At 47.2% G+C, this 23121-nt stretch overlaps 1 protein-coding gene across 3 annotated transcripts in view; it reads right to left on the bottom strand.

The window, feature by feature from the left end:
* Positions 1–6942: 6942 nt before the first annotated feature.
* Cyth1 (cytohesin 1) overlaps positions 6943–23121 on the bottom strand; it is a 76210-nt gene continuing 60031 nt past the window's right edge. For 2 of the 3 annotated variants that reach the window (XM_005407370.2, XM_013506065.1), the window contains exons 12-13: positions 22247–22401; positions 19809–21527 (exon numbers count right to left, since the gene is read on the bottom strand). In XM_005407370.2, coding sequence (XP_005407427.1) covers positions 21449–21527; positions 22247–22401 — 234 coding nt within the window. In that variant the 3' untranslated portion in view covers positions 19809–21448. Of the gene's footprint in view, positions 7578–19808; positions 21528–22246; positions 22402–23121 lie in introns of those variants that run through there. The other variant, XM_013506064.1, reaches the window with a different exon arrangement.

Here is a 23121-nt window from a genome sequence, read left to right as displayed (position 1 = left end):
CTATATCAGCCTGAAATGCCTGATAAGCATAACCCTGAAGTTTTGAGAGACTCATTTCCAGAAGTAACAAAGGACTCACCCTTGGGGCTTGCTGTCAATCATGCCCCTTTGGTGACTGAGCTCTGTCCCAAAGCAACCCCTACTTGCATCAAACAGTACAAATCTCCTGCCTGTAAAGCCAGTTCAAGATCTCCAACCTGCCAACACTGCCATGATTTTCCTCTGTATACATTGCCTCAGTCTTCTGCCACTCACAGCCTGTTGATACATCTGCCTGCACCTAAAAAATGCCTTCTTCTGCCTTTGATTGGCTCCTGTAAGCCAGACCTTCTTCACCTTAAATGGAAAGATTCTAATTCTGGACTCAAAAGCCAACTGACCTGGACTCAAGCTCCCAGAGGTTCAAAAACTTATTTCCTCTCTGGAAAAGTACTTCTGATTAATGACACTCAAGCTGCTTGCTGAAAAGACACAAAAGCTCTGCACAAATGCTCTTATAATGAGTATCTGGCAGAAACTTATTATAAGAAAGAAACTACAAATTTCTTGGAGCTGCTGGCTTCTACATGCTTACTCAGACTATCAGTCCCTGGAGGCACCCAGTGGCCCCTAAGGGCTGCCTCCCCCCTTTGCCTCCATGCTCTCATAGCCAATGTCCTTCTGATAAAGAAAGCTGATAAGCTCACCTTAGACTGAGACCTAACTGTCCAGGTGCTACATGTTCTACTGGGATGATCTGTTCTTAAAATATGCACCCCCTGACAGATCCTGAGTACACCTTGTTTACAGATGGACATAGCTCTGTTAGGAATAAAATACAACAGGTTAAATATGCTGTGGTCACCTTGGAGAAAACTATTTTGGCCAAAACTCTCCTGCAGGGAAGATTTCCCTCCAAGGATCCAATTGACTGAAACACCAACCCCAGCCAGAAAAACTTCACCCAGTATTCCCAGAAGATCAGAGCCAGACTTGCCCCAGTGTTTGTTCTGCAAGTTCAAGCTGCAGTGCTGATACCCATACCTCTGCAGCCAGCTCAGGCTTTAGAGTCTGTGTCACTGGTCCTGACCTCATGCATTAGAGTGGACTCTCCCCATTTAAAAATATATAGATATATTACACAGAAATAAAATATAACCCTACAGAACTGTTTGTAACCAGTTAAAAGACCAGCTATATCTGTAGACATTCCTGCACACACATATAACCCAGGTGCATATTAACTGCCTCTACAAGTTTCAGAAATTCAGGCTTAGATCTGCTGAAAAATTTGCCTCTTCAGCTCCTCCAATGCTCACTCTAAAGAGACGCTGACACACAGTGCTGAAGCCTGAGGCCATCGCTCACAGGATTGCTCCATATCTACTCTCCTTGATTTTTGTGTCTTTTCAGGCTGCTTACCCAAGTCCTTGCTTCCCTGCCTCCTGCTAGCTGTTTTGTTGTTGTTGTTGTTGTTTTGCCTTAAACTCTGTGGATGGTTGCCCCAGAAGAATAGAACAATCATCAAACATTTGAGCAAGATTTGATGAGCATCCAAGACACAATGGACACTCTCCTAGATCAGATCAACTCCCTCACTCCCTTGCCAGAGTAATGTTACAGAACAGACAGGCCTAAATTATGTCTCTTCCTAAAAAACAGCTTAGGGAAAAACTCTGTAATAAGACAATCTTGGGGACCTTAACTACAGCCCGTCCTAGTATCACTGACAACCCTAATGTTACTGTTTCCAGTTGGGCCTTGTCTCATAAGATCACATGTAATATGTCCAGCAAAGATTTGCCAGGTAAACTAAAAGAAGAGGGAAATGCCCCCCTCCACCAGTTTTAGTCTGTTAATTGCCCAGGTAACAGTTCCTATTCCAGTTCTGGTTGTTTTTGTCTCTTAGAAATGGCTGGTCACTATGATGGACATGATATAAACCAATCCCCAACTGACAAGCCGTTCTGCCTCTGTATTCCTGCTTGCTTATCTCATGTAAGCCCTAGACCACCAGAGATCAGGGCCTGATATTTTAGGAGTGATCCTGATCAATGACAGGATCTGTTGACATAAATAAATCTGCCTCCAAATCCTGAGTGTCATTTTGGTCTTTCTGCTTGCTGTTGCACTGTGAGGTTGAGGCAGGAGGATTGCAAGCTTGAGTCCAGCCTGGGCAACTTTGCAATGACTTTGCGAGACTCTGTCTCAAATAGAAAATTTAAAGGGTTGGGGATGTGGTTCTGTGTGAAGGCTCTAGGTTCCATCCCCCAGCACCAAAATAAAATAAACTTTTAAAAAAGGCATGGCACAGTCAACTTGGCCCAGAAAATGAGGCTGGTTCCCAGGAAGATCTTTCCTAATGTAATGTGTAATCTGGATAAAGCAAAAGTGAAAAGCCATATGATCCTCTCAATTATAGTCAAAAGCATCTGATAGAATTCAAACATTCTCAATAAGAAATCAATCTCTTAGCAAACAACAACAAAAAACAATAAGACTCACTGAACATTATAGCATGTATGTGAGAGACCAAGGCCAGAGACATTGTCAAAGTCAGGGTCAGAGTTGGGGTCAAACTGGAGAAGGCTTTTCCAGAGGGTCCTGTGTCCAGTCAGGAACCCCAGGGTGGAGGCCAGGAAGGGACAGAAGGGCATTTCTGCTGATGCCACAGTCAGTTAGGAAGTCTAGGTAGTGAGTGCAGTTGCCCCTCAGTGTCTGTTGGGGGTTCCAGGCCCCCCAGGATACCAAAATCCATGAGGTGCAGCTCCCCCATAGAAACCATGCAGTGTTAGGGTATAACTTGTGTGCGCAATGAGGCAGCAAGGCTGTGGGTAAAATGTGATGACAACGTGGAGTAAACAGCACCCCAGCGGCTGCTGGAGCTCAGGGAGAGGCAGATGATGTGAGGGGTTCGATGGGAACAAGTCTGGAGTTGTGAGTAGTGCCCTCAGAAGCAGAGGCAGGAGAGAGTGATGTGCTTTGCAGACACACAGGCACGTGGCCAAGGGGAAGTGACAGGTGCTGGACCACCATGCCCAGCTCCATGGCTTAAATTTTAAATCCAAATTCTACCTTGAAGAGAAGGAGATAGACATGGGCAAAAGAGCTGGAAACTCAAAGAATCAAAGACTCTTGAGTTTCTTCCATTTATGATCTGCAGCTAGATCCGCCCTGTCCCCATGAGGAGCATGAGGAGGGAGGAGAGTGGCCATCTTCGCCCTCCATGGCAGCGGCAGGAGCCACAAGCAGGAATGACCCTTCCAGTGCAGCTTGAGGCATGGGTGGAACTATGAGGCCACATGAGCGACCTGACACTCATCCCAGATTAGGACACTGGGGAGGTGAAAGCGGCTTTCTTAAGCATTACCCTGGGACAAGGAGCACGAGTGGGATTGTTCTGGGGAAACTGGGACCTCAGGCCGAGCTGGCTGAAGGAGATGACTGCCCAGAGCCTCTGAGTCTCAGAAGACAGCTTCGTGGACTGCAGTGAGGATATTTCCGCATCCAGTCTCAAAGGACATGGGGCATGGAGATGCAGAAAGTGAAGAGCCAGCTGTCACACGGGATCCACAGTGGCGAGAAAAGGAAAGACTTACACCTGAGAAAGTCAGACATTCAAGTGAGGGTTCAGAGGACAGAGTCTCAGACCATGGAGATAAATGTGGCTCCAATATCACTTAGAGGTAGATGGGGATTACAGTGTAACTGTTCCCCCTGCAAAGCTACAGCAAGCACGAAGATTTGTGTAGTAACAGAGTTAGCAAATACCTGTGTTTCCGCCAAAATAAGACCTAACCAGAAAATAATCAACCTTGAAAACTAGAGATCAAAAATGTGAACCTCTTCACCTTGCCTTAACTGCCATTACGGAGGAGCCACTGAGCAAGAGAAGAGTGAGGTACTGTGTAACCTTCCGCACAAGGCTGGTCATCACCATGGTAACAGCGAGCACTTACTTTCTGGTTAGGTCTTATTTTGGGGAAAGCATGGTAGCTAACAAATGTATGGATGTACCTGAAGTTTCCGAGGAAAAATCATTAACCTAAGTCAGAAGTAGACTCCCCCTAGGAAGCCCAAGTGACCTGACTGAGGCAGTCACAAAATTTAGAAAATGCCTGACATTTGCTAATTCCAGGAGAACTGCCGATTGTATGTTGTCCCCTACAAAGGCACATATTAGGATGACAGGCACATTCCCAGGGTGGCAGAGCAGCTGGAACACATACCTGCAGCCTCCTGGGCTACAGAGAAGATGTACCCCCTCTACCCCTTCTGTGTTCTTCAAACCAGATAAAACATTTATAATTTGATGTCTAAGAAACCTTTGCTTAAACCAAAGCTCATGGAAATATTCTTCTATCTGTCACGGGGTTAAATCTATAATCCATCTCAAGGTAATCTTTGTGTATGTATGATGGAGACCACTTGAAGTGGCTCTGAGAAGGATTTAATATTAACCAATTGGCTTTCCGTGTTTACTTGTGAGTTGTACAAAGCTTAGGCACCTTGTCTGGAGATGGCAGCGGACTCATAGTAAGTGAACCTCTATGAGTCACTGGTCCCGCTGAGGACTGCATTGGCCTGTGAAGCTGTGAAGCCTGAAAGGACAAGATAAGGCCACAGCTGAGGATGTTTGACTCCAACCTCAATTAACTAAAAGGAGACTGCAGCTGCAGGCTCCACACCCCTACAATAAAGGTCAGCATAAAGATAAGGTAGTTCTGCTGATTGACGTAATTTACTACTTGGGAAAATATTTCCCATAGTCCTGCTAGATTCCTGCATTTTCTTCAGTATCCCCCTCCTTTGCTTGAAAACTAAATAAATACAGGCCATCCAGAGAATTTCTTTGTCTTAGCCCCAGAGAATCTCGAATTCTGTTAGAGAGTTTGGAACCTCTTGGAGCTGTTAAATCATACCATTTGTCTCATTTATTTAAACCTTCACCGTCCACTCATTTGGGAGATTGAGGGCCTGATCAGCCCTCAGTAACTAAGGGATAATATTAACCTGTTATATGTAACCAGGCAGGACTAGAGATTCCTTTATCTCCCTTTCCTTAGCCAGCTATTCCCCCATTAGCTGCTGAAAAACCTTTCCTGTCTGTGCTGAAGTGCCTCAAAGATTTTATTAAGCAGTAATTGATCATATATTTATAATAATAGTTTTAAAGTCCTTACCACTAGTTTCAACATGAGGTTATCTTGGGGTCTGTTTTTATTTGCTTTTTTTCCTTCATTAGACATAGCATTTTCCTGTTTCTTTGTATGTTCCTGTATTTTCTGTTGTGTGCTAGATAGTGTGAGTAAACATGGCAGACAGTCTAGATTTAGTTGTCTTCCTTTAAAGAGTGTTACCAGGGATATAGCTCAGTGGCACAGTGCCTGCTTGGCAAGTGCAAGGTCCTGAGTTTTATTCCCAGTAGCAAAAAAAAAAAAAAAAAAAAAAAAGTGTTGAAGTGTGTTCTGGCAGACGGTTACCTTACTGGGAGGCCCTTTCCACTCATCAAGTTTCCTCCAGTCTTTATGCTGGAAAGTCTGTTTTGGTCTTGGCCATAGTCTTAGGGCATAGCTGTACTAAAGTTGGACCTTCTGAGGTCATACCTGAATGCCTGGTCTCTCTCAGGCTGGGCTGAGATGAACAGCTGCCTTTCCTTCCAGTGCCACATTTGGTTCCCAGTCCTCCTGAAGCCTGGCCTGCCTCTGCAGTGAGTGTCCTTGCCAACTTCCACATCCTTTCCTCTGGGACCTTGACTGAGAATTTCAGTCAGTTTACTGGGCCAGAATTCTGACCTTTCCTAACTCAGCCCAGCAAGGATCCCTCTCTGCTTGGGCTTCACCTCCCAAAGCTGTGGCACAAACGTGCCTCCAAGACTGAGGCATCCTAGAAGCTTCAGTTCAGGTGTTTGCTGTTCTCAAGAACCTCAGGTCTATGCTGTGTGTTGTCCACAGCCTGAAGCCATTTGCCTCTTCTACTTGTCCATTTTTTTCTTTCCCAGCAGAAAGTCAGGCCTAGTACCAGTTATTCTCTTGTGACTGGAAGCAGAAGTCCTAAGGCCCTTACACAGCTTTGGGCCCTAGTTTCGTGGGAGCAGGGCTGGGTTAGCACAAGGTGTGGGCTGCGGGCTGACCACTTTGACAGCCTCCCTTGGATTGCAGTAGTGCTGTGGCTCCCCCACTCAGCCCGTCCACCTGCACCAGGCACACACAAGCACCCTGGCACATTTGGGCTTCATCCACACAAATGTTTCTTGCAAAACTACCTCCTCTCCATCCTAAACCAAGAGAGGTTTGCAGATGAATTAGACCATATTCTTTATGCAGATTTCAGGACTCTGACAGACTTCATGGATAATTTTATTTGTGCAAGAGGCACTCATGTGAAAGTGACCACAAATGGTTGATTTCTGAGCAAAACTGTCCTGCACTCCCACCCAAGGATGCTTCCTCTCTCAAACTTGGCGTCGTAAGTCAGTTGGCAAGGTTGACAGGCAGAATTGCTTAGCATGTACACTGTTTAGATAGGATAACTATGCAGCATCCTCTTCCTCAGGAACCTGAACCAGTCTGTGAGCACCCAGAACTTATTTAGCAAGTGGTTCCAGCTAAGGAGCCAAGAGCAAGACCTTGAAGTGAAGAACTCTGTACAGCCAAGGTGGCCTGTGTCAGAGAAACGGTGCCATTGACAGAGCCAGGGACAGTCTCCAGGGAGATGGGGGAACCCCACATTCTTTTTCTGTCTTTTGTTTCCTTTCTTTCTTAGTACGCATTTGCCATTCACAATGACCAGATTCATCAGAGGGAATTTGTACCTGTACATAATGTCTTAATTCTTTTTTTCCCATTCCCCTCCGCTCCCTTCAGCCCCTCTTCCCTTCCTTATTTACAAAAGCTTTGTTTTCATTTTCCCTTCCATTCTCTTTTGTTAAAATCCCTTTTCCCTCCCGCCACTCCCTTGCTCCCCTTCCCATTTGAACATGTTCTTCTTTCTTCCCAATTCTCTGTTTTGCTCCTTGTTTATCGTCCGGGTTTCTCACACAAGAGAAACAATTGAATGTGTGTCTGATTGATTTCATTTAACGTGATGACCCCAAAGTGCACCCATTTTTTGGTTGTCTTTCAATGGCTCTTCAGAAGTTTCCCTGTGTCTAAGATTCTGTCGCACCTCTTTCTCTTCTACGAGAAACCCAAAAAATAAATAAAGAGTAAAATACAAAATAAAATTAAGTTTAACAATGAAAGAGGGATGGTAGGAACAGGAAGGTGGGCTTTACGGGGAAGGAGGGGGTAGGAGGAAGAGGGGAGAACGGTGGGTGTGGATGATTAAGGTGTGATGTGTATGTGCACCCAGCTCACTAAGATGATTGCAATTATTATGTATCAGAAACATATCCTACTAATAATAAATAATTTTGTTGAATTATGAAGAAAAAGATTCCATATCAGGCCATCTTTTAAATATCAGCAAAAGTGGCTTCCTGTTCCTCATATTCCAGCATCAGTCCATTCTTTCCAATAGAACCCTTCACAGCAGGTGCAATGGTTTCAAAGCGTCAACTCCTCAATTTCTGCTCAGAGCAGACTTTCCAGCAAAATCTGTGCAGGAAGAGATACAACCACTTTAACACTGCCATGCTGCACACTGTGGCGAGATTCCCTACCTTCCCATCCCACAAGGGTATGCATGACTGAGCCACACCACCTGGAAAGCCCTCACCCCAGGTGCCTACCTGCGGTCCAAGGACTGGCTAGACAGATGTATTGATGACTGAAAATTGTTTGCAAAGTATTGTGTGTGTGCACACTCCTGTGAGATCTACAGAAGTCCATGAGGGCATGAGGCACACCCAGCCATGCCAGCCCTCACCAGCAGCCGTTCTGCAGGTTGCATGCTGGGGTCTGATGTGTCGGTGTGCATCACAGTGTCTCTGTGTTGTGAGAGGTTCCAGGGACTCAGTGTTGGTTCTGTAGCTTCTGGGCAGGCCTGGCCAGTGGCAGAAAGCTCAACCAGTCACCAAAGCTGGCTTCTCCCAGGCTGGGTCCCTTCCTGGGTGAGGATGCAGTCACACGTGCTCACATTGCCACCCCAGTGCCTCCCCGGTACCCTCTGACAGAGTCCTACTTCCTCTGCCACCACCCGGCATCTTGGGTCATCCCCTACTTCCCATTTGGCCCTTGCAGGCTGTCCCTAAAATGTTAACGCTATGGATAGCTCCAGAAGCGGGGTGCTGACTGACCCGTGGTCTTACACGACCCTAGGACATGTCTGTCACCATCTCCCATAACCTGTGCTTCTGTGCATCAGAGTGTGAAAAGCCTGGAGGCACCATGTCTTTATTTCCCCCGAGTGTAAGTTACCTGTTTGAAAACATGTCACCTCTGACCCTTAAGCTCCTGCTTGGGCCCTGAATAGGCTGTTTCCCAGAGCGGGAAAGTATGGATGCTTCCAATCACACTGACCAGAGAGACTTCCGGTGTGGCTTGTCCCTGGGCCCCAGATCTTCTAGCATGGTGCATTTTCTTTCTGATTGACATGTGCCAGTAAGATGATGATTTCATAACCCACAATGCCGAGAAGGCTATTGTCTTCTGAATCTTAAATTCTTAATTAGAAAAAAGCTCCCTGAGAACAGGAGCTGAGCTTTGGGGCTGTGTGTATGTGTGGAAGTGTGTGGCAGAGAGGAGTTTGTAGAGTAAAAAGGATGAATAAATTCTTCATATTCAGCTGACCACACTCATGTTGGCTGGGATCCTTGCTTCTGAAGTGTGTGGACAGCCTTTCTTTCAATGGCATATGGATCCAAGTCTTGAAACTTGGCTTCCAAGTTTAGGAGACCCTAGTCAATGTTTGTAGAATGATAAGTGAATAAAGAGGTTCAGCTAAAGAACATCTGGAGCAACTCTAAGGTGATGCATGTCTATAATCCTATCACTCTGTGAGGTTGAGGAAGGGGGATCTCAAGTTCAGATCGCACCTGGGCAATTTAGCAAGATGCTGTCTTGAAATAATAATAAAAAAAAAGAATGCTAAGGATCTAGCTCAGTCTGAAGGTTCTAGTTCAATCCCCAGTACCACAAAATAAAATAAAACCGTAAGAGGAAAATAAGAAATCAAAGCATTTCAGATTCTTCCTCCAGAATCAGCCTTGAGGCAGAAGAAAGCTGTCGTTCAGCCCTCAGACTAATTAAATAGCCTCTGACAAGCACATGCAGCTATAAAAAGAACAGCAGGAACCAGAAATTCAAACCTAAAAAATGAAAAGGAGAAGGTTCTAAAACTGGCAGTCAGAGACAGGTAGATGGGGCTGCTCTGCCTGTACTATTCTTGAATCTCTCATGTGAGTTGAAAATATCTTGAAATAAAATGTTTTACAAGTGTTTAATGGCACAGCGGGCTGAGTGAAACAGCACTGGTGGGCGTGTCCTTGAAGGAACCTCAAAGAGAGGACAGCTCAGGTGGGGTCACAGGAGAGCCCGGCATGGCCCATGAACAGAACAGTGATCATGATTTTCCTAAGGGCAGCTAGAGAGGCCAAAGCTAGCAGGGTGGGAGTGGGAAGCACAGCTGGAGAAAGAGATGCCCATCCCATCTGGCACCTGCTGACTGGAGGACAGTGGCCAGGACCTTACCTCAGGCTCCTGTCTGCCAAACATCTGCCTCCAGGTGACACAGCCAGACATAACACAGAATGCCCAGCCCTGAGCCCCGAGGCTGTGTCCAATAGGTCAACAGGTCTATGAGAGCACTACAAGCCGTGAGGAACAGCCACACACTCAGAAGCACTCAGAAGCACTCAGAAGCACTCAGAAGCACTCAGCAATGAGGAACGGCCATTCCCTTAGAAGCACTCAGCAATCCCAAGGTGACATGAATGACCATGTAGAGGGTGGTGTTTGGGGACATCAGTGACAAGAGACAGCTCTGCTCCAGCAGAGCCAGTGCTAAGGAGCTTGCCCTGCAAGTGTGATCCTGTCACGGGCTCAGGGTAGTTTCCAGGAGTAGAAGGCCTTTCCCCTGGTGAGGTGGGGTATTGTTCTTTCTACACCCTAGTGGAAGTTGCAACACCTGTCATTTTAATAATTAGAGGGGAAAGTGACCAAAGGTTAACAGTGGGAAATTCTGGTAACAGGAATATGGGCTTTGGGGTTATTCTTTTTGTTCTCCTATATTTTTAAAATTCCATATAATAAATATGGTGGTTCCCTGGCCTTGTGCACACCCTAATTCCTAGGACTAGTAACTATGTCCATCTCAAAGTCAGAGGGAATGGCAGCTGCAGCTGGGATGAGGGCAGACCTACTATGGTTTGGACATGTGTTCCCCAAGGCTTGGTGCCCAGCCTGTGGTGTCAGTGGGAGGTGGTGGGACCTTTAAGAGGTGGGGCCAAGTGTAAGAGGGGGTTAGCACCCTGGAGGCTTGGCCCGGCAGGGGCCTTTCCTCTCTTTGCTTCCCACTGCTATGATGTGAGCAGCTTCCTCCACCACAGGCTTCCACCAGCGTTCCCTGCCTTACTACAAGCTGAAAAGCAATAGAGCCAACCAACCACGGACTGAGACCTCAGAAACCACGAGCCAAAATAAATCTTTCCTCTTTATAAAGTGTTTCTCTCCGGTATCTTTCCTCAGTGACACAGAGAGAGACCTAAAACAGCCACTCACTTTACCTCAACATTCATAGGGAGATTATCAGGGTAATGTAGCCCAGCAAGATTATAAGGTCCTTGTGCATGAAAGACAGACACAGAGACAGAGTCAGAGGGACACCTGAAGATCTGCCAGTGCTACAGTGTCGGAAGATGCAGGGCTGGAGGAGAAGCCACGAGCCAAGTGCAAGGCCACTGGAAGGTGGAAAGGCCAGGAAATGGAGGGCTTCCAGAAGGGCCCAGCCCTGCTCCCACCTGGATTTTAGCCCAGTGAGACCCATTTGAGACTTTTGACCTCCAGAACTGTAAGAAATTATTCCGTGGTTTTTAAAGCCACTGAGTTTGAAGTAATTTGTTGTAGCAGCCACAGAAACTGACAAAAAGAGATGGAAAGAGGGCTGTTCGGCTGTCCATAGATATTCTTCAGTCTGGGGTCTCACTTGGACTTCACCTTTGAACACAAGCTGAAAGGAAGTCATTAGCTGTAATTCTTGGAAAATGTTACAAGGTTGATTTCACAACACATGGTACCAAAATCTGCATGTTGGCCTCACCTGTTCCAGGTTTGGGCTCTGTTCCCCAGGAAGAAAGCTTTACGCAAGGGACTGAGTTCTTCCAAGAGATACTGTAATGTGGTTAAGCACTCCCTGCTTGTATTTCAGCCCAGGGTCAAAGCCAGTGACAGGTCTCCTAATTCCCCAGGTGTCTCCCTCTGACGTCTAGTTTGATGGGCTACCTGGCCTCTGAGCTCCTGGTGCCCCTATGTTTCAGGGTGAGGAGGGCTTGTTCTGGGAGAGGTGCCCGGCACACAGTGTAGGCTTGGTGGACTCCATCCTCTTCCTGCTGGGCCTGGCAGAAAACAGCAGACACACAGAAGCCCAAGGATGAGGAAGAGGTGACACTCAAAGTTCAGAACAAGGGGGAGGAGGTTGCTACCTGAAGATGTTAGTGTCTTTACAGAGTTAATAGCTTTGGCTCAACCTGAGTGCACAGAATCACACAAGGGCCTGCCACGGGCACCCTGGGCACTCTGAAGAGACTAGGAAAGCAGGTAAGAGGAGGTGGGGTCTGGCGCTTCTACACAGTCATGAAGACTCATGTCAGCAATTCCTTCTAGAGGGTCCCTCCAGATGTCTCTCTGTCAGCTGGCCTGACAGGTGGGTTCTCTCGGTGGGGTGCCCAAGGGACCCTGTGGTTCCATGAGATGTGATCAGTACACAGCTCCCTGAGAGCTCTGTGAAGCAGAGGCCACCTTCACCTCTGGGTGACTGGAGCCCAGCACACGGCAGCACGATGTCCGGTGACCATCAGAGATGGTGCCTTGAGTGCCAGGTGTTGCCACTAAACTGAAAGAGCCTTGGGCTGGGGCCCAAGAGATTGAAACCTGAGAGGATAGTGGGATGACAAGCCCTGAGAGCTCCAGAAGGTCAGCCTTTGGCCTGGCCTTGGGCAGGCATAGCTGTGAGGAGGCTGGGTCTCTGAGATCACCAGGCTCTCCAACCCTTGTACAACTGTGTACCATTCCACCTTCGCAAGTTGTTTTGTGAGCACAAAATGGAAAAAGCTCCGGTGAACACTGCCTGAGCTGAGGTAAATCACCAGGATGTTACTATTCAGTGTGAATCCATGAACCTCAACAAGCCACATGCGTGCAAGTGTTGTGTGACACTCGTGATGTGGAGGGAAGAGGGAATGGGGAGGAGGGAGGAGCAGGGTCCCTGGGGAGGAGGGTGCTGGGAGAAGCCCCAAGCAGGGGAGCAGCTTTGGGCTAGGAGGCCACAGGGGTAGCAGGTGGGAAGACCTGCTGAGAGCCAGAGGGCAGAAATTTGGGACTGCTCAGGGTGGGAAGGAAGGGCCCAGGGAAAGGGGAAAGAAGGAGCGGTGCCAGGGAGGGAGGGAGGGGCTGGCACAAGTCACAGAGCTCTCAGACTCCGGGGTTGTCCAGAGGTGCAGTGTTGACTAAGGTGGGCACTGCCTGCAGGCCGGAAGGTACTCGGTTGAGACCAGACAGTCTGAGCAACTGGGATGGACCCAGAAAGGGCAGAGTTGGCCCAAGGCATGAAGTGAACACCCATTTCCCCAAGATACTGCCTGCCCAGGGCCATGCAGGTTAGGACATGCCACATCCCCGAAGCACGCAGGAGTGGGAGGCCACAATGCAGCAAGCTGGCCTGAGTCTGTTGGAGGAACCCCTATGCACATTCAGCAGGAAGCTGGCTTTCAGGAGTCTGCTGGAACACTACCGATGCACTCACAGATTAAAAAAAATACAAGAAAACCCATCTGCTCACAAGGCCCTGTGTGAGTAGCGGGAAGCCACCCCGGGCACCCAGAAGCAGGGTGAGTAGTGACAGAGCCCAAGAATCCTGTTGTAGGGACTCATCACCAGGCAGATCTGGAGACACTTGAACAGCGCCTTCAGGACCCGGCAATGCCCTGCAGGTCTGGATTAAAGGAATAAGCAGCCAGTTGGTAATGACTGCAAAGAGACTTTCTGCTTTGAAGTCAGACTTGGATTTGAATCTGCTGTACACCCACAAGCCCAGCTACAGCCTCATTCTGGCACTAACCCCTTCTGTCTCAGCTCCCTGGGAATGACCAGCTGCATCTCGTGGGGATGTTGAGGGAGTGTGGTGTGAGAAAATGAAGGAAAAGACACTGGAACACAGGAACTCAGTAAGTTGTAGCTGTGCCTCGTTTTTGATCATAAAGAAGTGCAGATGCTCTGCCTGAGACTCACAGGCTTCATGCTAACCAGCAGGGCACTGGTCATGACAACAACGAAGGGTTGCGTCGCTGATGTAACTCACTCCTTCTTGCATCATTCTAAGCCATTCTCTCCCGCAGGCACACTGGCTTCCAGGCGCCACAGACCTGAACAGACATTTTGTGACAAGGGTCAAGCCCTCCCTTGCCCCCCAAGCAGCACAACTTCCTTATCCTTCACAAAGCTCCCAGTGGCTGTCCTGAGATGAGGAGCAACTGGACCTCGGCTGACCGAGATGAACTGCTATGCGGGCCCACCCTTTGCCTCTGGTACTTCCCTGTATGACCCAGACTGTCGTTAGAAACTTAGAGACAGACTTAGTCACCGGACTGCTGCTTTTCTCCCTGGTGGGGCCATACTGCATTCCTTTTCTACTTTACCACCACGTTTTTTTCCTTTTGGTCTTTTGAGGTGAGTGTTGTCTTGGTCTGGTAGCGACATAGCCATGACATAGACACTACCATAAAGACACAGGAAAAGTACTGGGCCCTTAACCTGTTATTCATTGAGAGAAGGATTTGTATTTTATTCTGAGGCAGTCAAGGACTTACAAGTGGCTTTTGCTAAAAGCTGGGACTCTTCGCTTTGGACCACAGATAGGTTACAAAAGTGACCATCATTGTGTACCCTTGTTACCTCGAAGCGTTGGATATAAGTAGCCCTAAATGTATGTGGCCGATCTCCTCCCCTTTCAAGACTGAGCACACCCACGTAAAAGTAACTGAAGTCACTCTTGGGTTGACAGGGCCGCCTGCTGTGGTGTGGATCTGGAAAGTGCCCCAAAGCCTCATGCACGCACAGGCAGTGGCTGTGGAAAGTGCCTGGATTACAGGGCTGTTACAGCTAGGCAGTAGGGCCTGGCTAGCAGCAGGTCACTGGGGCAAGAGCTGGAAGGGCGCATCTCCCTCCCCAGCTCCTCCCTTTGCTCTCTGCTTCCTGGCTGCCAGGACGTGAGCAGCTGTTCCTCCACCATGCTCCCCTGCCATGCTGTTCTCTACCTCAAAACTAGCTAGCCCTGGACTGCAACCAAGAGCCAAAATAAACCTCTTCTCCCTTAAGTTGTGGGTGCCAGATATTTTGTCCCAGCAATAAGGAGAGTGACTACTACAATAAGACAATCTGGCTCCCAGATTTACCACATCCAGTTCCAGAGGCCCTCCCTGGGGTGATGCCTGTGTCTCTAGCCATTGCCTTCATCCAGTGATAGCAAACCTTCCAGGGATGAGTGCCCAAACTGTAACCCAAACCCACTTACTTATTGCAAAGTGCCAACACTGCAATTAAACCTGAACACTGAGGTTTTAGTTTATAAAAAACAATTCATACATTAACATCTTTTGTCTTAAAAGAAAAATAACATGCATACCATAGGTTTGTCACCACTGGCCTAAACCTATAGTCATCTGGGTCCCAAGAAAAGTACAGCCTCACAGGACTGAGACTGCCCCAAGCACAGACAATCATTTCATGAGAACTGAGTACCCCACAAGCTGTCAGGATCCCCCAGTGCTACCACACAAGACTGAGATAATGATCAACTGAATCCCCACCCTCCCATGCACCCTGTATGGTCACTATTCTCTTGTGAAGGGGTCAGTCAAATGACCTCTTTTGTACCTGTGCACCTTTCAGTTCCTCAAAAGGAAGCCTTTTTCTATCTTCTCTTATTTTCCTTTAAGGGACCAATTTGATCTTTGTCTAAGCTGTGCTCCTCTTTATTTTCTCTTATTTTCCCATTAAAACTTTTGCCTCTAAATTAATACTGCTGCTTTAATTTTCATTCCCATTAAAGCAAGGACCCATGGTAACCAATGATGTTGGGATGCTAGAAGCCAGGCCTTTGGTTTAAGACTCAGGTAACAAACACTTAAGCAGAGTCATGAGCCTGAAGCAGAGTCATGTGGCAAACACAAATACATGTGGCTGAATATATACAAAGATATAAGCCAAGAGGAGATAAGCAAGTTTCATGAAATGTCATGTGCTGAAATATACAGAGGACTGGACTGAGGAAGATAAGAATCCCGATCCCAGCTGTGATTATTCTCATCTATTCCTGACTCCTGAGTTGGTCGGGACACATTCTGCTTCCAGTTTATGTAACAATCTGTGCATTCCTGGGAGCTGAAGTCTTTATACTGTCCTTTCTGGGGTAAGTCACATCACAGTGGCCTGTGTGCCAAGCAGAGTTCACCAGATTAGGAAACTTGAGAGAGAGGGCAAGTAGGAGAACTCGTCTTCACTCCCAAAATAATGGCATCAAGCACTGCTTAAAGGTCTTGCCTTGTCATACTGTTACCACAGCAATCAAATTTCAACATGAAGTTTGGCGGGGACATTCAAGCCACAGCTGTACCTCTAAAGGACTTTTCACTGTTGACGAAGTCAAATTTATTTTTTGGTTTCCACCCAAGGTTCCTGGCTCATAACTCTGACCTACTTTGACAGTAGTAGATCAAGATAGTGAGGACCCACCCCTCCCCATTCTAGAGGGGTCCTGCCCACACTCTGCAGGGAGGCATGCTGCCTGGAGAGGCCGAGACTGCCAAGCAGACAGGTCTGGCTGGGTTTCCCACCCAGTCTATCAGCAATGAAGCCTCCAGAAACACCCAGGCAGACAGGGTTCACTCTTCATCTGTACCTTTGTGCTGTCCTTTATAATGGCCTGGTACGTTTCTTTGAGTTCTGTGGCTGCTTAAGCAAATTAATTGTATTTGACATGGGAGTTGTGGGCGCCCCAGTTTATACTAGTTGGCCAAAAGCAAAGCTAAAAACGATCTAGGACTTTCAACAGGAATGGATCCAAAGCAGGGATGGCAGTCTTGGGGACTAAGCTGTCAGCCTGTGGGATCTGACACTGCCTGCAGGTAGAGCTAGAACTGAAATGGATTGGAAGGCACGCAGCAGTGTCCACTGTGGAACTCTGCTTGGTACATATGGGAAATCCCCATTCACCCGGCCTCAGAAGGGATCTGGGTGTGTGCAGGAGGAGCAGCTGGGTCTGACTTGGCTTTCCCCTTTCTATCCTCCAGTGTCATTCCTAAAAACCATAATTTTAACTCATATGATTTTTTCTTTCTAAGAGTTTGTTGTAGCTTTTATAATTTAGGTTTTTGATCCACTTTAAGATACTTTTTATAGATGATAAGGGTCTAACTTCATTCTTTTGCACATAAAGATACTCCAATATTAACATGAAGACTGTTCTTATCTCCATCAAACTGTCTCGGCACCCTGTCTAAAATCAATCTCATAAATGTATGAGATTTTTTCCTAAACTCTCCATGGATACTCTAACTGGTTTGTCACATTCACATCCTTCATCTGTCACATCCTCCTGCCAGTACCACGGTCTGTCCTTAAAAATTATTTTATTATTTATTACTACATGTTTGCAGTTCACACAGTTCACAATCATCTTGGAGAGTGGTTACAGGCACATACCATGGCTTGTTTCTTTTTTAATCCCCTTCCCCTTTCCCACCCTCCCCTCCTTCCTCCTTCAGTTCCCCATCCCATTTTTCACTCTTGTTGATATTACTGACCTTAGTTCATGTTACGGTATATGTTTACATTATTTGAGGTTATTAGGTTCCCATACCTGGCACATTTTTATTATTTCCCCTTCCCCTCCTCCTCACCCCTTACCCTTGGTCTCTTAGACCACTTTCCTATTGCAAGAGATCCATCTCCTTGTCCCTTCTACCCATCTTTATTATTCTCTTTGTGCTCTGCCTCACTCAAATGAGCGATACCATATGGTATTTAAGCATGTGTGTCTGGCTTACTTTACTCAACATTGTACTTTCCAGGTGCATCCGTTTTCCTACAAATGTCTCAAATATGTCATTCTTTATAGCAGAATAGTATTCCATTACATATAGACACATTTTCCTTATCCAATCATCTGTTAATGGGTATATAGGCTGTTCCCAGGATTATGAGTTGTGCTGCTGTGAACACTGGTATGCATGTACTGCTGTAGTAGGATGTCTTTAACTCTTTGGGGAAGATACCTAGCAGGGGGATCATTAAGTCATATGGAATTTCTAATTTCAGTATTTTGAGGAATCTCCATATTGATTTCCATAGCGGCTATACTAGTTTCCACCAATGAGGTGGGTTCCTTTTTCACCACAGCCTCACCAGCACTTGTTCTTGCTTGATTTCCTAATGATTGCCATTCTTTCTGGAGTAAGACAGAATCTTAGCATTGTTTTAATTTGCATTTTTCTGATGGCCAGAGATGTTGAGCAAAGTCTTGATCATTGTGAATTGTAAAACTGGGAGTTGTAAGTTTTCCAATTTTGTTCTTTTTCAAGATTGTTTTTACTATTCCTGGTCCCTTGCATTTCCATATGAACTTTAGGCCAGGCTTTTCATTTCCCTCAAAAGAGCAGCTGGGATACTGATAAGGACTGTATTGAATTTGTAGGTAAATCTGATGAATACTGTTATCTGAATATTAAGTCCTGCAATCCATGAATCGGAGATCTTTATTTAGGTCTTCTTTAATGTCTTTAGTATAGAAATTTTATACATTAAAAAACTTATCCCTATTTTAATATTTCTGATGCTATTCAAAGTTGAACTGTTGCTGGGGATGTAGCTCGTGGCACAAGCACCTGCCTGGCAAGCGCAAGATCCTGAGTTCGATCCCTGGGACAAAAAAAAAATTGAACTGTTTTCTTAATTTCTTTTTTTGCGTTGTTCACTGTTTATGCATTGAAAACAACTGATTTTATATGTTGATTGATCTTATATCCTACAATCCTGCTGAATTACTTTATTTATTCTAATAGTCTTTTTGTAGGTTCCTCAGGATTTTCTATACAGTTATGTCGCCTGCAAGTCATTTTACCTCTTCTTTTCCTGTCTGGATGCCTCCTGTTCCATCTTTGCCTAACTGCCCCAACTCAAACCTCTAGCGTAAAGTTGCATAGAGGTGGTCAGAGCATACATCTTTTTCTTGCTCCTGACAAGAGTAACTCAGGGAGTCATTTCCTAAACAAAACTTGGACATTATTAGAGTCTGAAGGAAAGGAATCAAAGGGCAAAGAGACTAAGGACATTCACAAGAGAGGGACACACTGACAGAGAAGGGTCTACGACAGGTGGGCAGAAACAGTCACTCCTTTGGGAGATGGAAGGTCACAAAGCATAGAGTACTGGTGAGCTGGGCCAAAGGCGGGAAGCTGCTCTTTATACCTAAGCACCCACCTCTCCTGGCAAATGCAGAGGTCATCTGCGAAGGGCCACAGGGAAGCCCAGCTGAAAAGTCTGCCCAGTGAGGGTCCAGACCTGCTTCCTGGCTCTTTGCTCTGAGAAGCATCACCAAGAGCCTGCTCCTGCCCCTAAGCTCTCTCTGCACCTTGTCCTGTTTATGCACTGGCACTACATGGGCACATCTGGAGGGTGAAATATACTGAAAACATAAACTGACTGAGGCACATGTCTTGATCTTGAAGTTGGGTGTTCGATATCTTTCTTCCTTGAAAGGGAGTGATGGAGACCACTTCGAAGTGGCTCTGAGAAGGATTTAATATTAACCACTTGGCTTTCCGTGTTTACTTGTGAGTTGTACAAAGCCTAGGCACCTTGTCTGGAGATGGCAGTGGACTCACAGTAAGTGAACCTCTATGAGTCACTGGTCCTGCTGAGGACTGCACTGGCTTGAGAGGACAAGATAAGGCCACAGCTGAGGATGTTTGGCTCCAACCTCAATTAACTAAAAGGAGACTGCAGCTGCAGGCTCCACATCCCTACAATAAAGGTCAGCCTAAAGATAAGGTAGTTCTGCTGACTGACATAATTTACTACTTGGGAAAATATTTCCCAAAGTCCTACTAGATTCCTGCATTTTCTTCATTATCCCCCTCCTTTGTTTGAAAACCAAATAAATACAGACTGCCCAGAGAAGTTCTTTGTCTTAGCCCCCAGAATCTCAAATTCTGTTAGAGAGTCTGGAACCTCTTGGAGCCCTGAAATCATTCCATTTGTATCATTTATTTAAGCCTTCACTGCCCACTCATTTGGGAGGCTGTGGGCCTGATCAGTTCACAATAACTAAGGGATATTATTAAAGCGATAAGCAGGGACGAGGCAAGACTAAGCCAATTCTTTTCTTGCTCTGCCCTCCTGAAGAGAAGACAGAGCCTCCCACCATGTCCAGTTTCCTTCATGGCTGTGCTTGGGACAAGAGCAAAACACCCTGCCTCACCACATAGCTAGAGGACCCTACCCCTTGTGGGAGCCCTGCGGGAAAACAGCCACTGCAAACAACAAAGGTGGTTTGGGCAGAGTTGGAGTTTATTTGCTGCAGTTCCTTGGCGCTAGTTTACAAGGCAAAAACAAATGAAAAAAAACCAACTGGAATAATAATTATAATTTTTTTAAAAACCCTGTCAACAACTTTCAGTCATTTCTTTATATTCTGTATTTTGACAAAATTTCTTTAAAACAAATACAAAATAATCTAAAAGAAAAAACTATACACGGATTATTTACATCTCTGATAAATACACAAATACTGATCCAGGTGCCTCTCTGTCTAGAAAACATCAGTGAGAACCACTGTGAGGGCCTGGGCCTGCTAGAGGGGCTCTGGCTGGCACTGCCCTGGTTCTCTGCTGGAAAGCTTGGGTTTCCAGCCTGGACTCGCTTCTATCACCTTCACAAGCTTTGGGTGAAGGTTTGAAGCCACTCCAGGAGGGACCTACAGGAAGGGGCCAGAATGCCAACCTTCCCCTGCCCCCCACCCTTCTGCAAAGCTATTTCCAGAGATGCTCCCTACCCTATGGAGTCAGAGGAGCCAGTCCACAGTACTGTGAGGACCAGGCTCCTCCGCACTGACCTGGACACATAGCGGGTATGCTGAGATGCCAGCCACCACCTGCTCTGCCTGACCATGTGGCAGGAGCTGCCCTTGAGAGTCCCTGAGAGAACGGCAGGAGAATGCTGCATTTCGTGGCTCCCTTCACACCGTACAGGAGGGGCAGCCCACTCACACACATGCTGCAGGGGAGAGGACAGAACATGATCTGACCTCTCATTCCACTGCCCCTGCTGAGTAGACCAGGCCCTGACCCCTGGAGGCCACCACACAGCGCACCAGAGGAGCCCCCTTAGGGCCCTTTTGAGGCAGAAAAGGCTGAAGCCCCACGGGGATCAGGTAAGACCTCCTCCTTCCTCTAGAACGAGGAGTGGAGTTTGGGGATGAGAAAGAAAAACCAGATAGGAACCAGTGAGATTACCCCAGACCTCTTGGGATAACCTCCTCACAGTTTTGGTTATTAGGTATTTAGCTCAAGGAAAATGCTGACTTTCTATTTAAAGCCCAGCAAGACCTGGGTTCTGAGGGAGAAAGATGTCGGAGGTGACCAGTCAGCCCCCTACCCTCCTCTCCCGGAGCCCCGCAGGCACTTGGGCGGGCGCTGCCCATACCACCCACTGCAGAGGCCTCCCTGCACTGCTGCACGGTGCCAGCCCTCTCGCCCAGATGGGCCACTGAGCAGCACTCCCAGGGAGGCAGTGGCTCGCTCCACCAGGAGAAGCCTGCGGCAGCCTGGGAGCCCTTATCCAGGGAGTCAGTCCCCAAACAGGTAGGGCAGCTGTGTTCTGTTTCTTTTTAGAAAACAAAAATAGATCTTTATAGTACGTGGCTTTGCTTCCTTTCCACCTCTCCTCTTACTGTATAATCATGTATCCATAGGAGTGTACGCAGTGCAGGGAGGAGGACCCCGCCAGGAAGTGACCTAGAGGTAAACAGGGCTCTCCCAGCTCTGCTGCAGACCTGCTGAGCGGAGGAGTGCAGCTGCCCTGTGTCAGATCTCCACTTGGGAGACAGAAAGGCTGAGCACCCGTGCTTGCAGGCATCAGTCCCCTTCCTAGTGACAACTGCCCACTCTTTCTCCCCTTAAAAAAATGCAAAAGCTGAAGCTAGTCTGTAGAACTCAGGCAGGGCTGGCCGAGGACCCCTCTGCTCTGCAGTGCTCATTAGTGGAGGTGCAGGAGAAAGGCTGCAGCTCTGTAAGCTGGACGACACCTTGGCAGTGTGCTCAGTGTCTCTTGGTGGAAGAGACCTTCTTTTTTCGTGCGGCAAGCATCTCGTAGAAAGGGTCCCTGCTGATGGCTGCTCTGGAGCACAGAAAATGGGAGAAAACAGAACAAGTAAGGGACAGAACTAGAAGACCTGGGTGTGCCCCACTCCACTCTTCCTGTCAGTGTCCTTAGCACTTGCTGTGTCCACACAGTGGCCGTGAAAGAGACGCACCAGACACGGGACAAGATGAGGCTTTTGCTTGCTTCAACCTCATACTACATGTTCTCATGGCTGTGTTCTAATGGCTGTGTTCTAATCCAGACCTTACCAGCCACACAATGGCAGGCCCAGCCAGATGGGTGGTGGCACCAGAGCCACCACATTCCTTGTGAGTTGACTGGGAACCTGTTCACCAGGGACAATGTCTCTACAGCTCTCAAGACGCATCAGAACAGGCGGTCAAAGCCTCGCCAACAACAGGATCACCACCAGAAGTGGCTTGCTGAGGGAATCTGCCACAGTACCTGCGACAGCTGTCACCCATGGGAGCTGCCAGAGGCCAAGCAGTGTATCAGCCTGCCTCCTGCACGAGCTCATTTCATCTGCTCAACAGCCCCAGGAAATGGGGATCCCTCCTCACAGAGAGGCTGTGGTGCCCTTCTCAGGGAGACAGCAGGGACCCCATGTACCACCACAAATTAGTCTGGAGCCCCATCCACCCAAAGGAGACACAAAAGGGGCAAATTTAAAAGCTAGAACTGCAGGTATGGGAGAGAAGAGAGAGTCGTGGTCTGGTGAATCATATGGTACTTACTTAATGCATTTAATCCACTCTTCCTTCTCTTCGGGTGTAGGGGCTGAAATCCGGTACACAGTGTGGTTTCCTTCTACCACTCGCCCATCGGCCTCAGTCTTACAGGCTTTGATTACTTGGTCTTTATTGTCAGGGATGTAGAGCTCAAAGCAGTTCTGTGATTAAAAAGGAAAAAACAGTGACAGATCTTAGAAAGCTGCTGCTCAAGGTCATATTAATTTATTTCCCAGAAAACTCTATTCTGACCATCATAAAATACAGGTAATATATATTTTCCTATAGAAAAGAGAAGGTGGAGGAGTAAAGGTGTGTCACACAGCTGTGGTCCCAGCATTGGTGCAGGACAAGAGCACCTAGACAGAGGCTGGGAAAGGCTTCCATGAGTTGCTGGCACTAGAACCAAGGCGGAGGGGGCGGGAGCCAGGTGAGAAGCAAGGGGAAGGGAGCAACCTTTGCAGAGTGACAGACAGATCTTAGAAAGCTGATCTTACATGGCATAGGCCTCTCAGCAAAGACCAGCTGGCCCCACAGAGGTCAGCTCCATTCCTGACAGGAAATATGGTTATTCACTGCCTCTTAAACCCAACCTAGAAACATTAGAGCATTCCCAGCAAAGGAAAAGTGTTTACAAGGTGTCCTGAGGATAAAAAGTAACCAGTTCAGTCATGAGCACTTGTTGCTGCCATTTTAAGGAGGGTCAGTCTCTGACCCTCTTGCATGAGGGTCCCTCATGCAAGTGATACTGAAGCAGAGCGACAGAGCAGAAGAGGTTATCAGAGTCTCATCTTTGGCTTGAACCCTAAAGATAATTTAAAAAGTTAGCCTAAACCAAAGGCATGATAGTACTTTTCAACTTGTGTTTTTTAAAGAAAGTC

This window comes from Chinchilla lanigera, unplaced genomic scaffold (assembly GCF_000276665.1).
Source record: "Chinchilla lanigera isolate Chin_1 unplaced genomic scaffold, ChiLan1.0 scaffold00105, whole genome shotgun sequence".
Lineage (NCBI taxonomy): Eukaryota > Metazoa > Chordata > Mammalia > Rodentia > Chinchillidae > Chinchilla > Chinchilla lanigera.
Note: the sequence above shows the minus strand (reverse complement) of the source record. Positions and strands in the feature narration are given on the sequence as shown.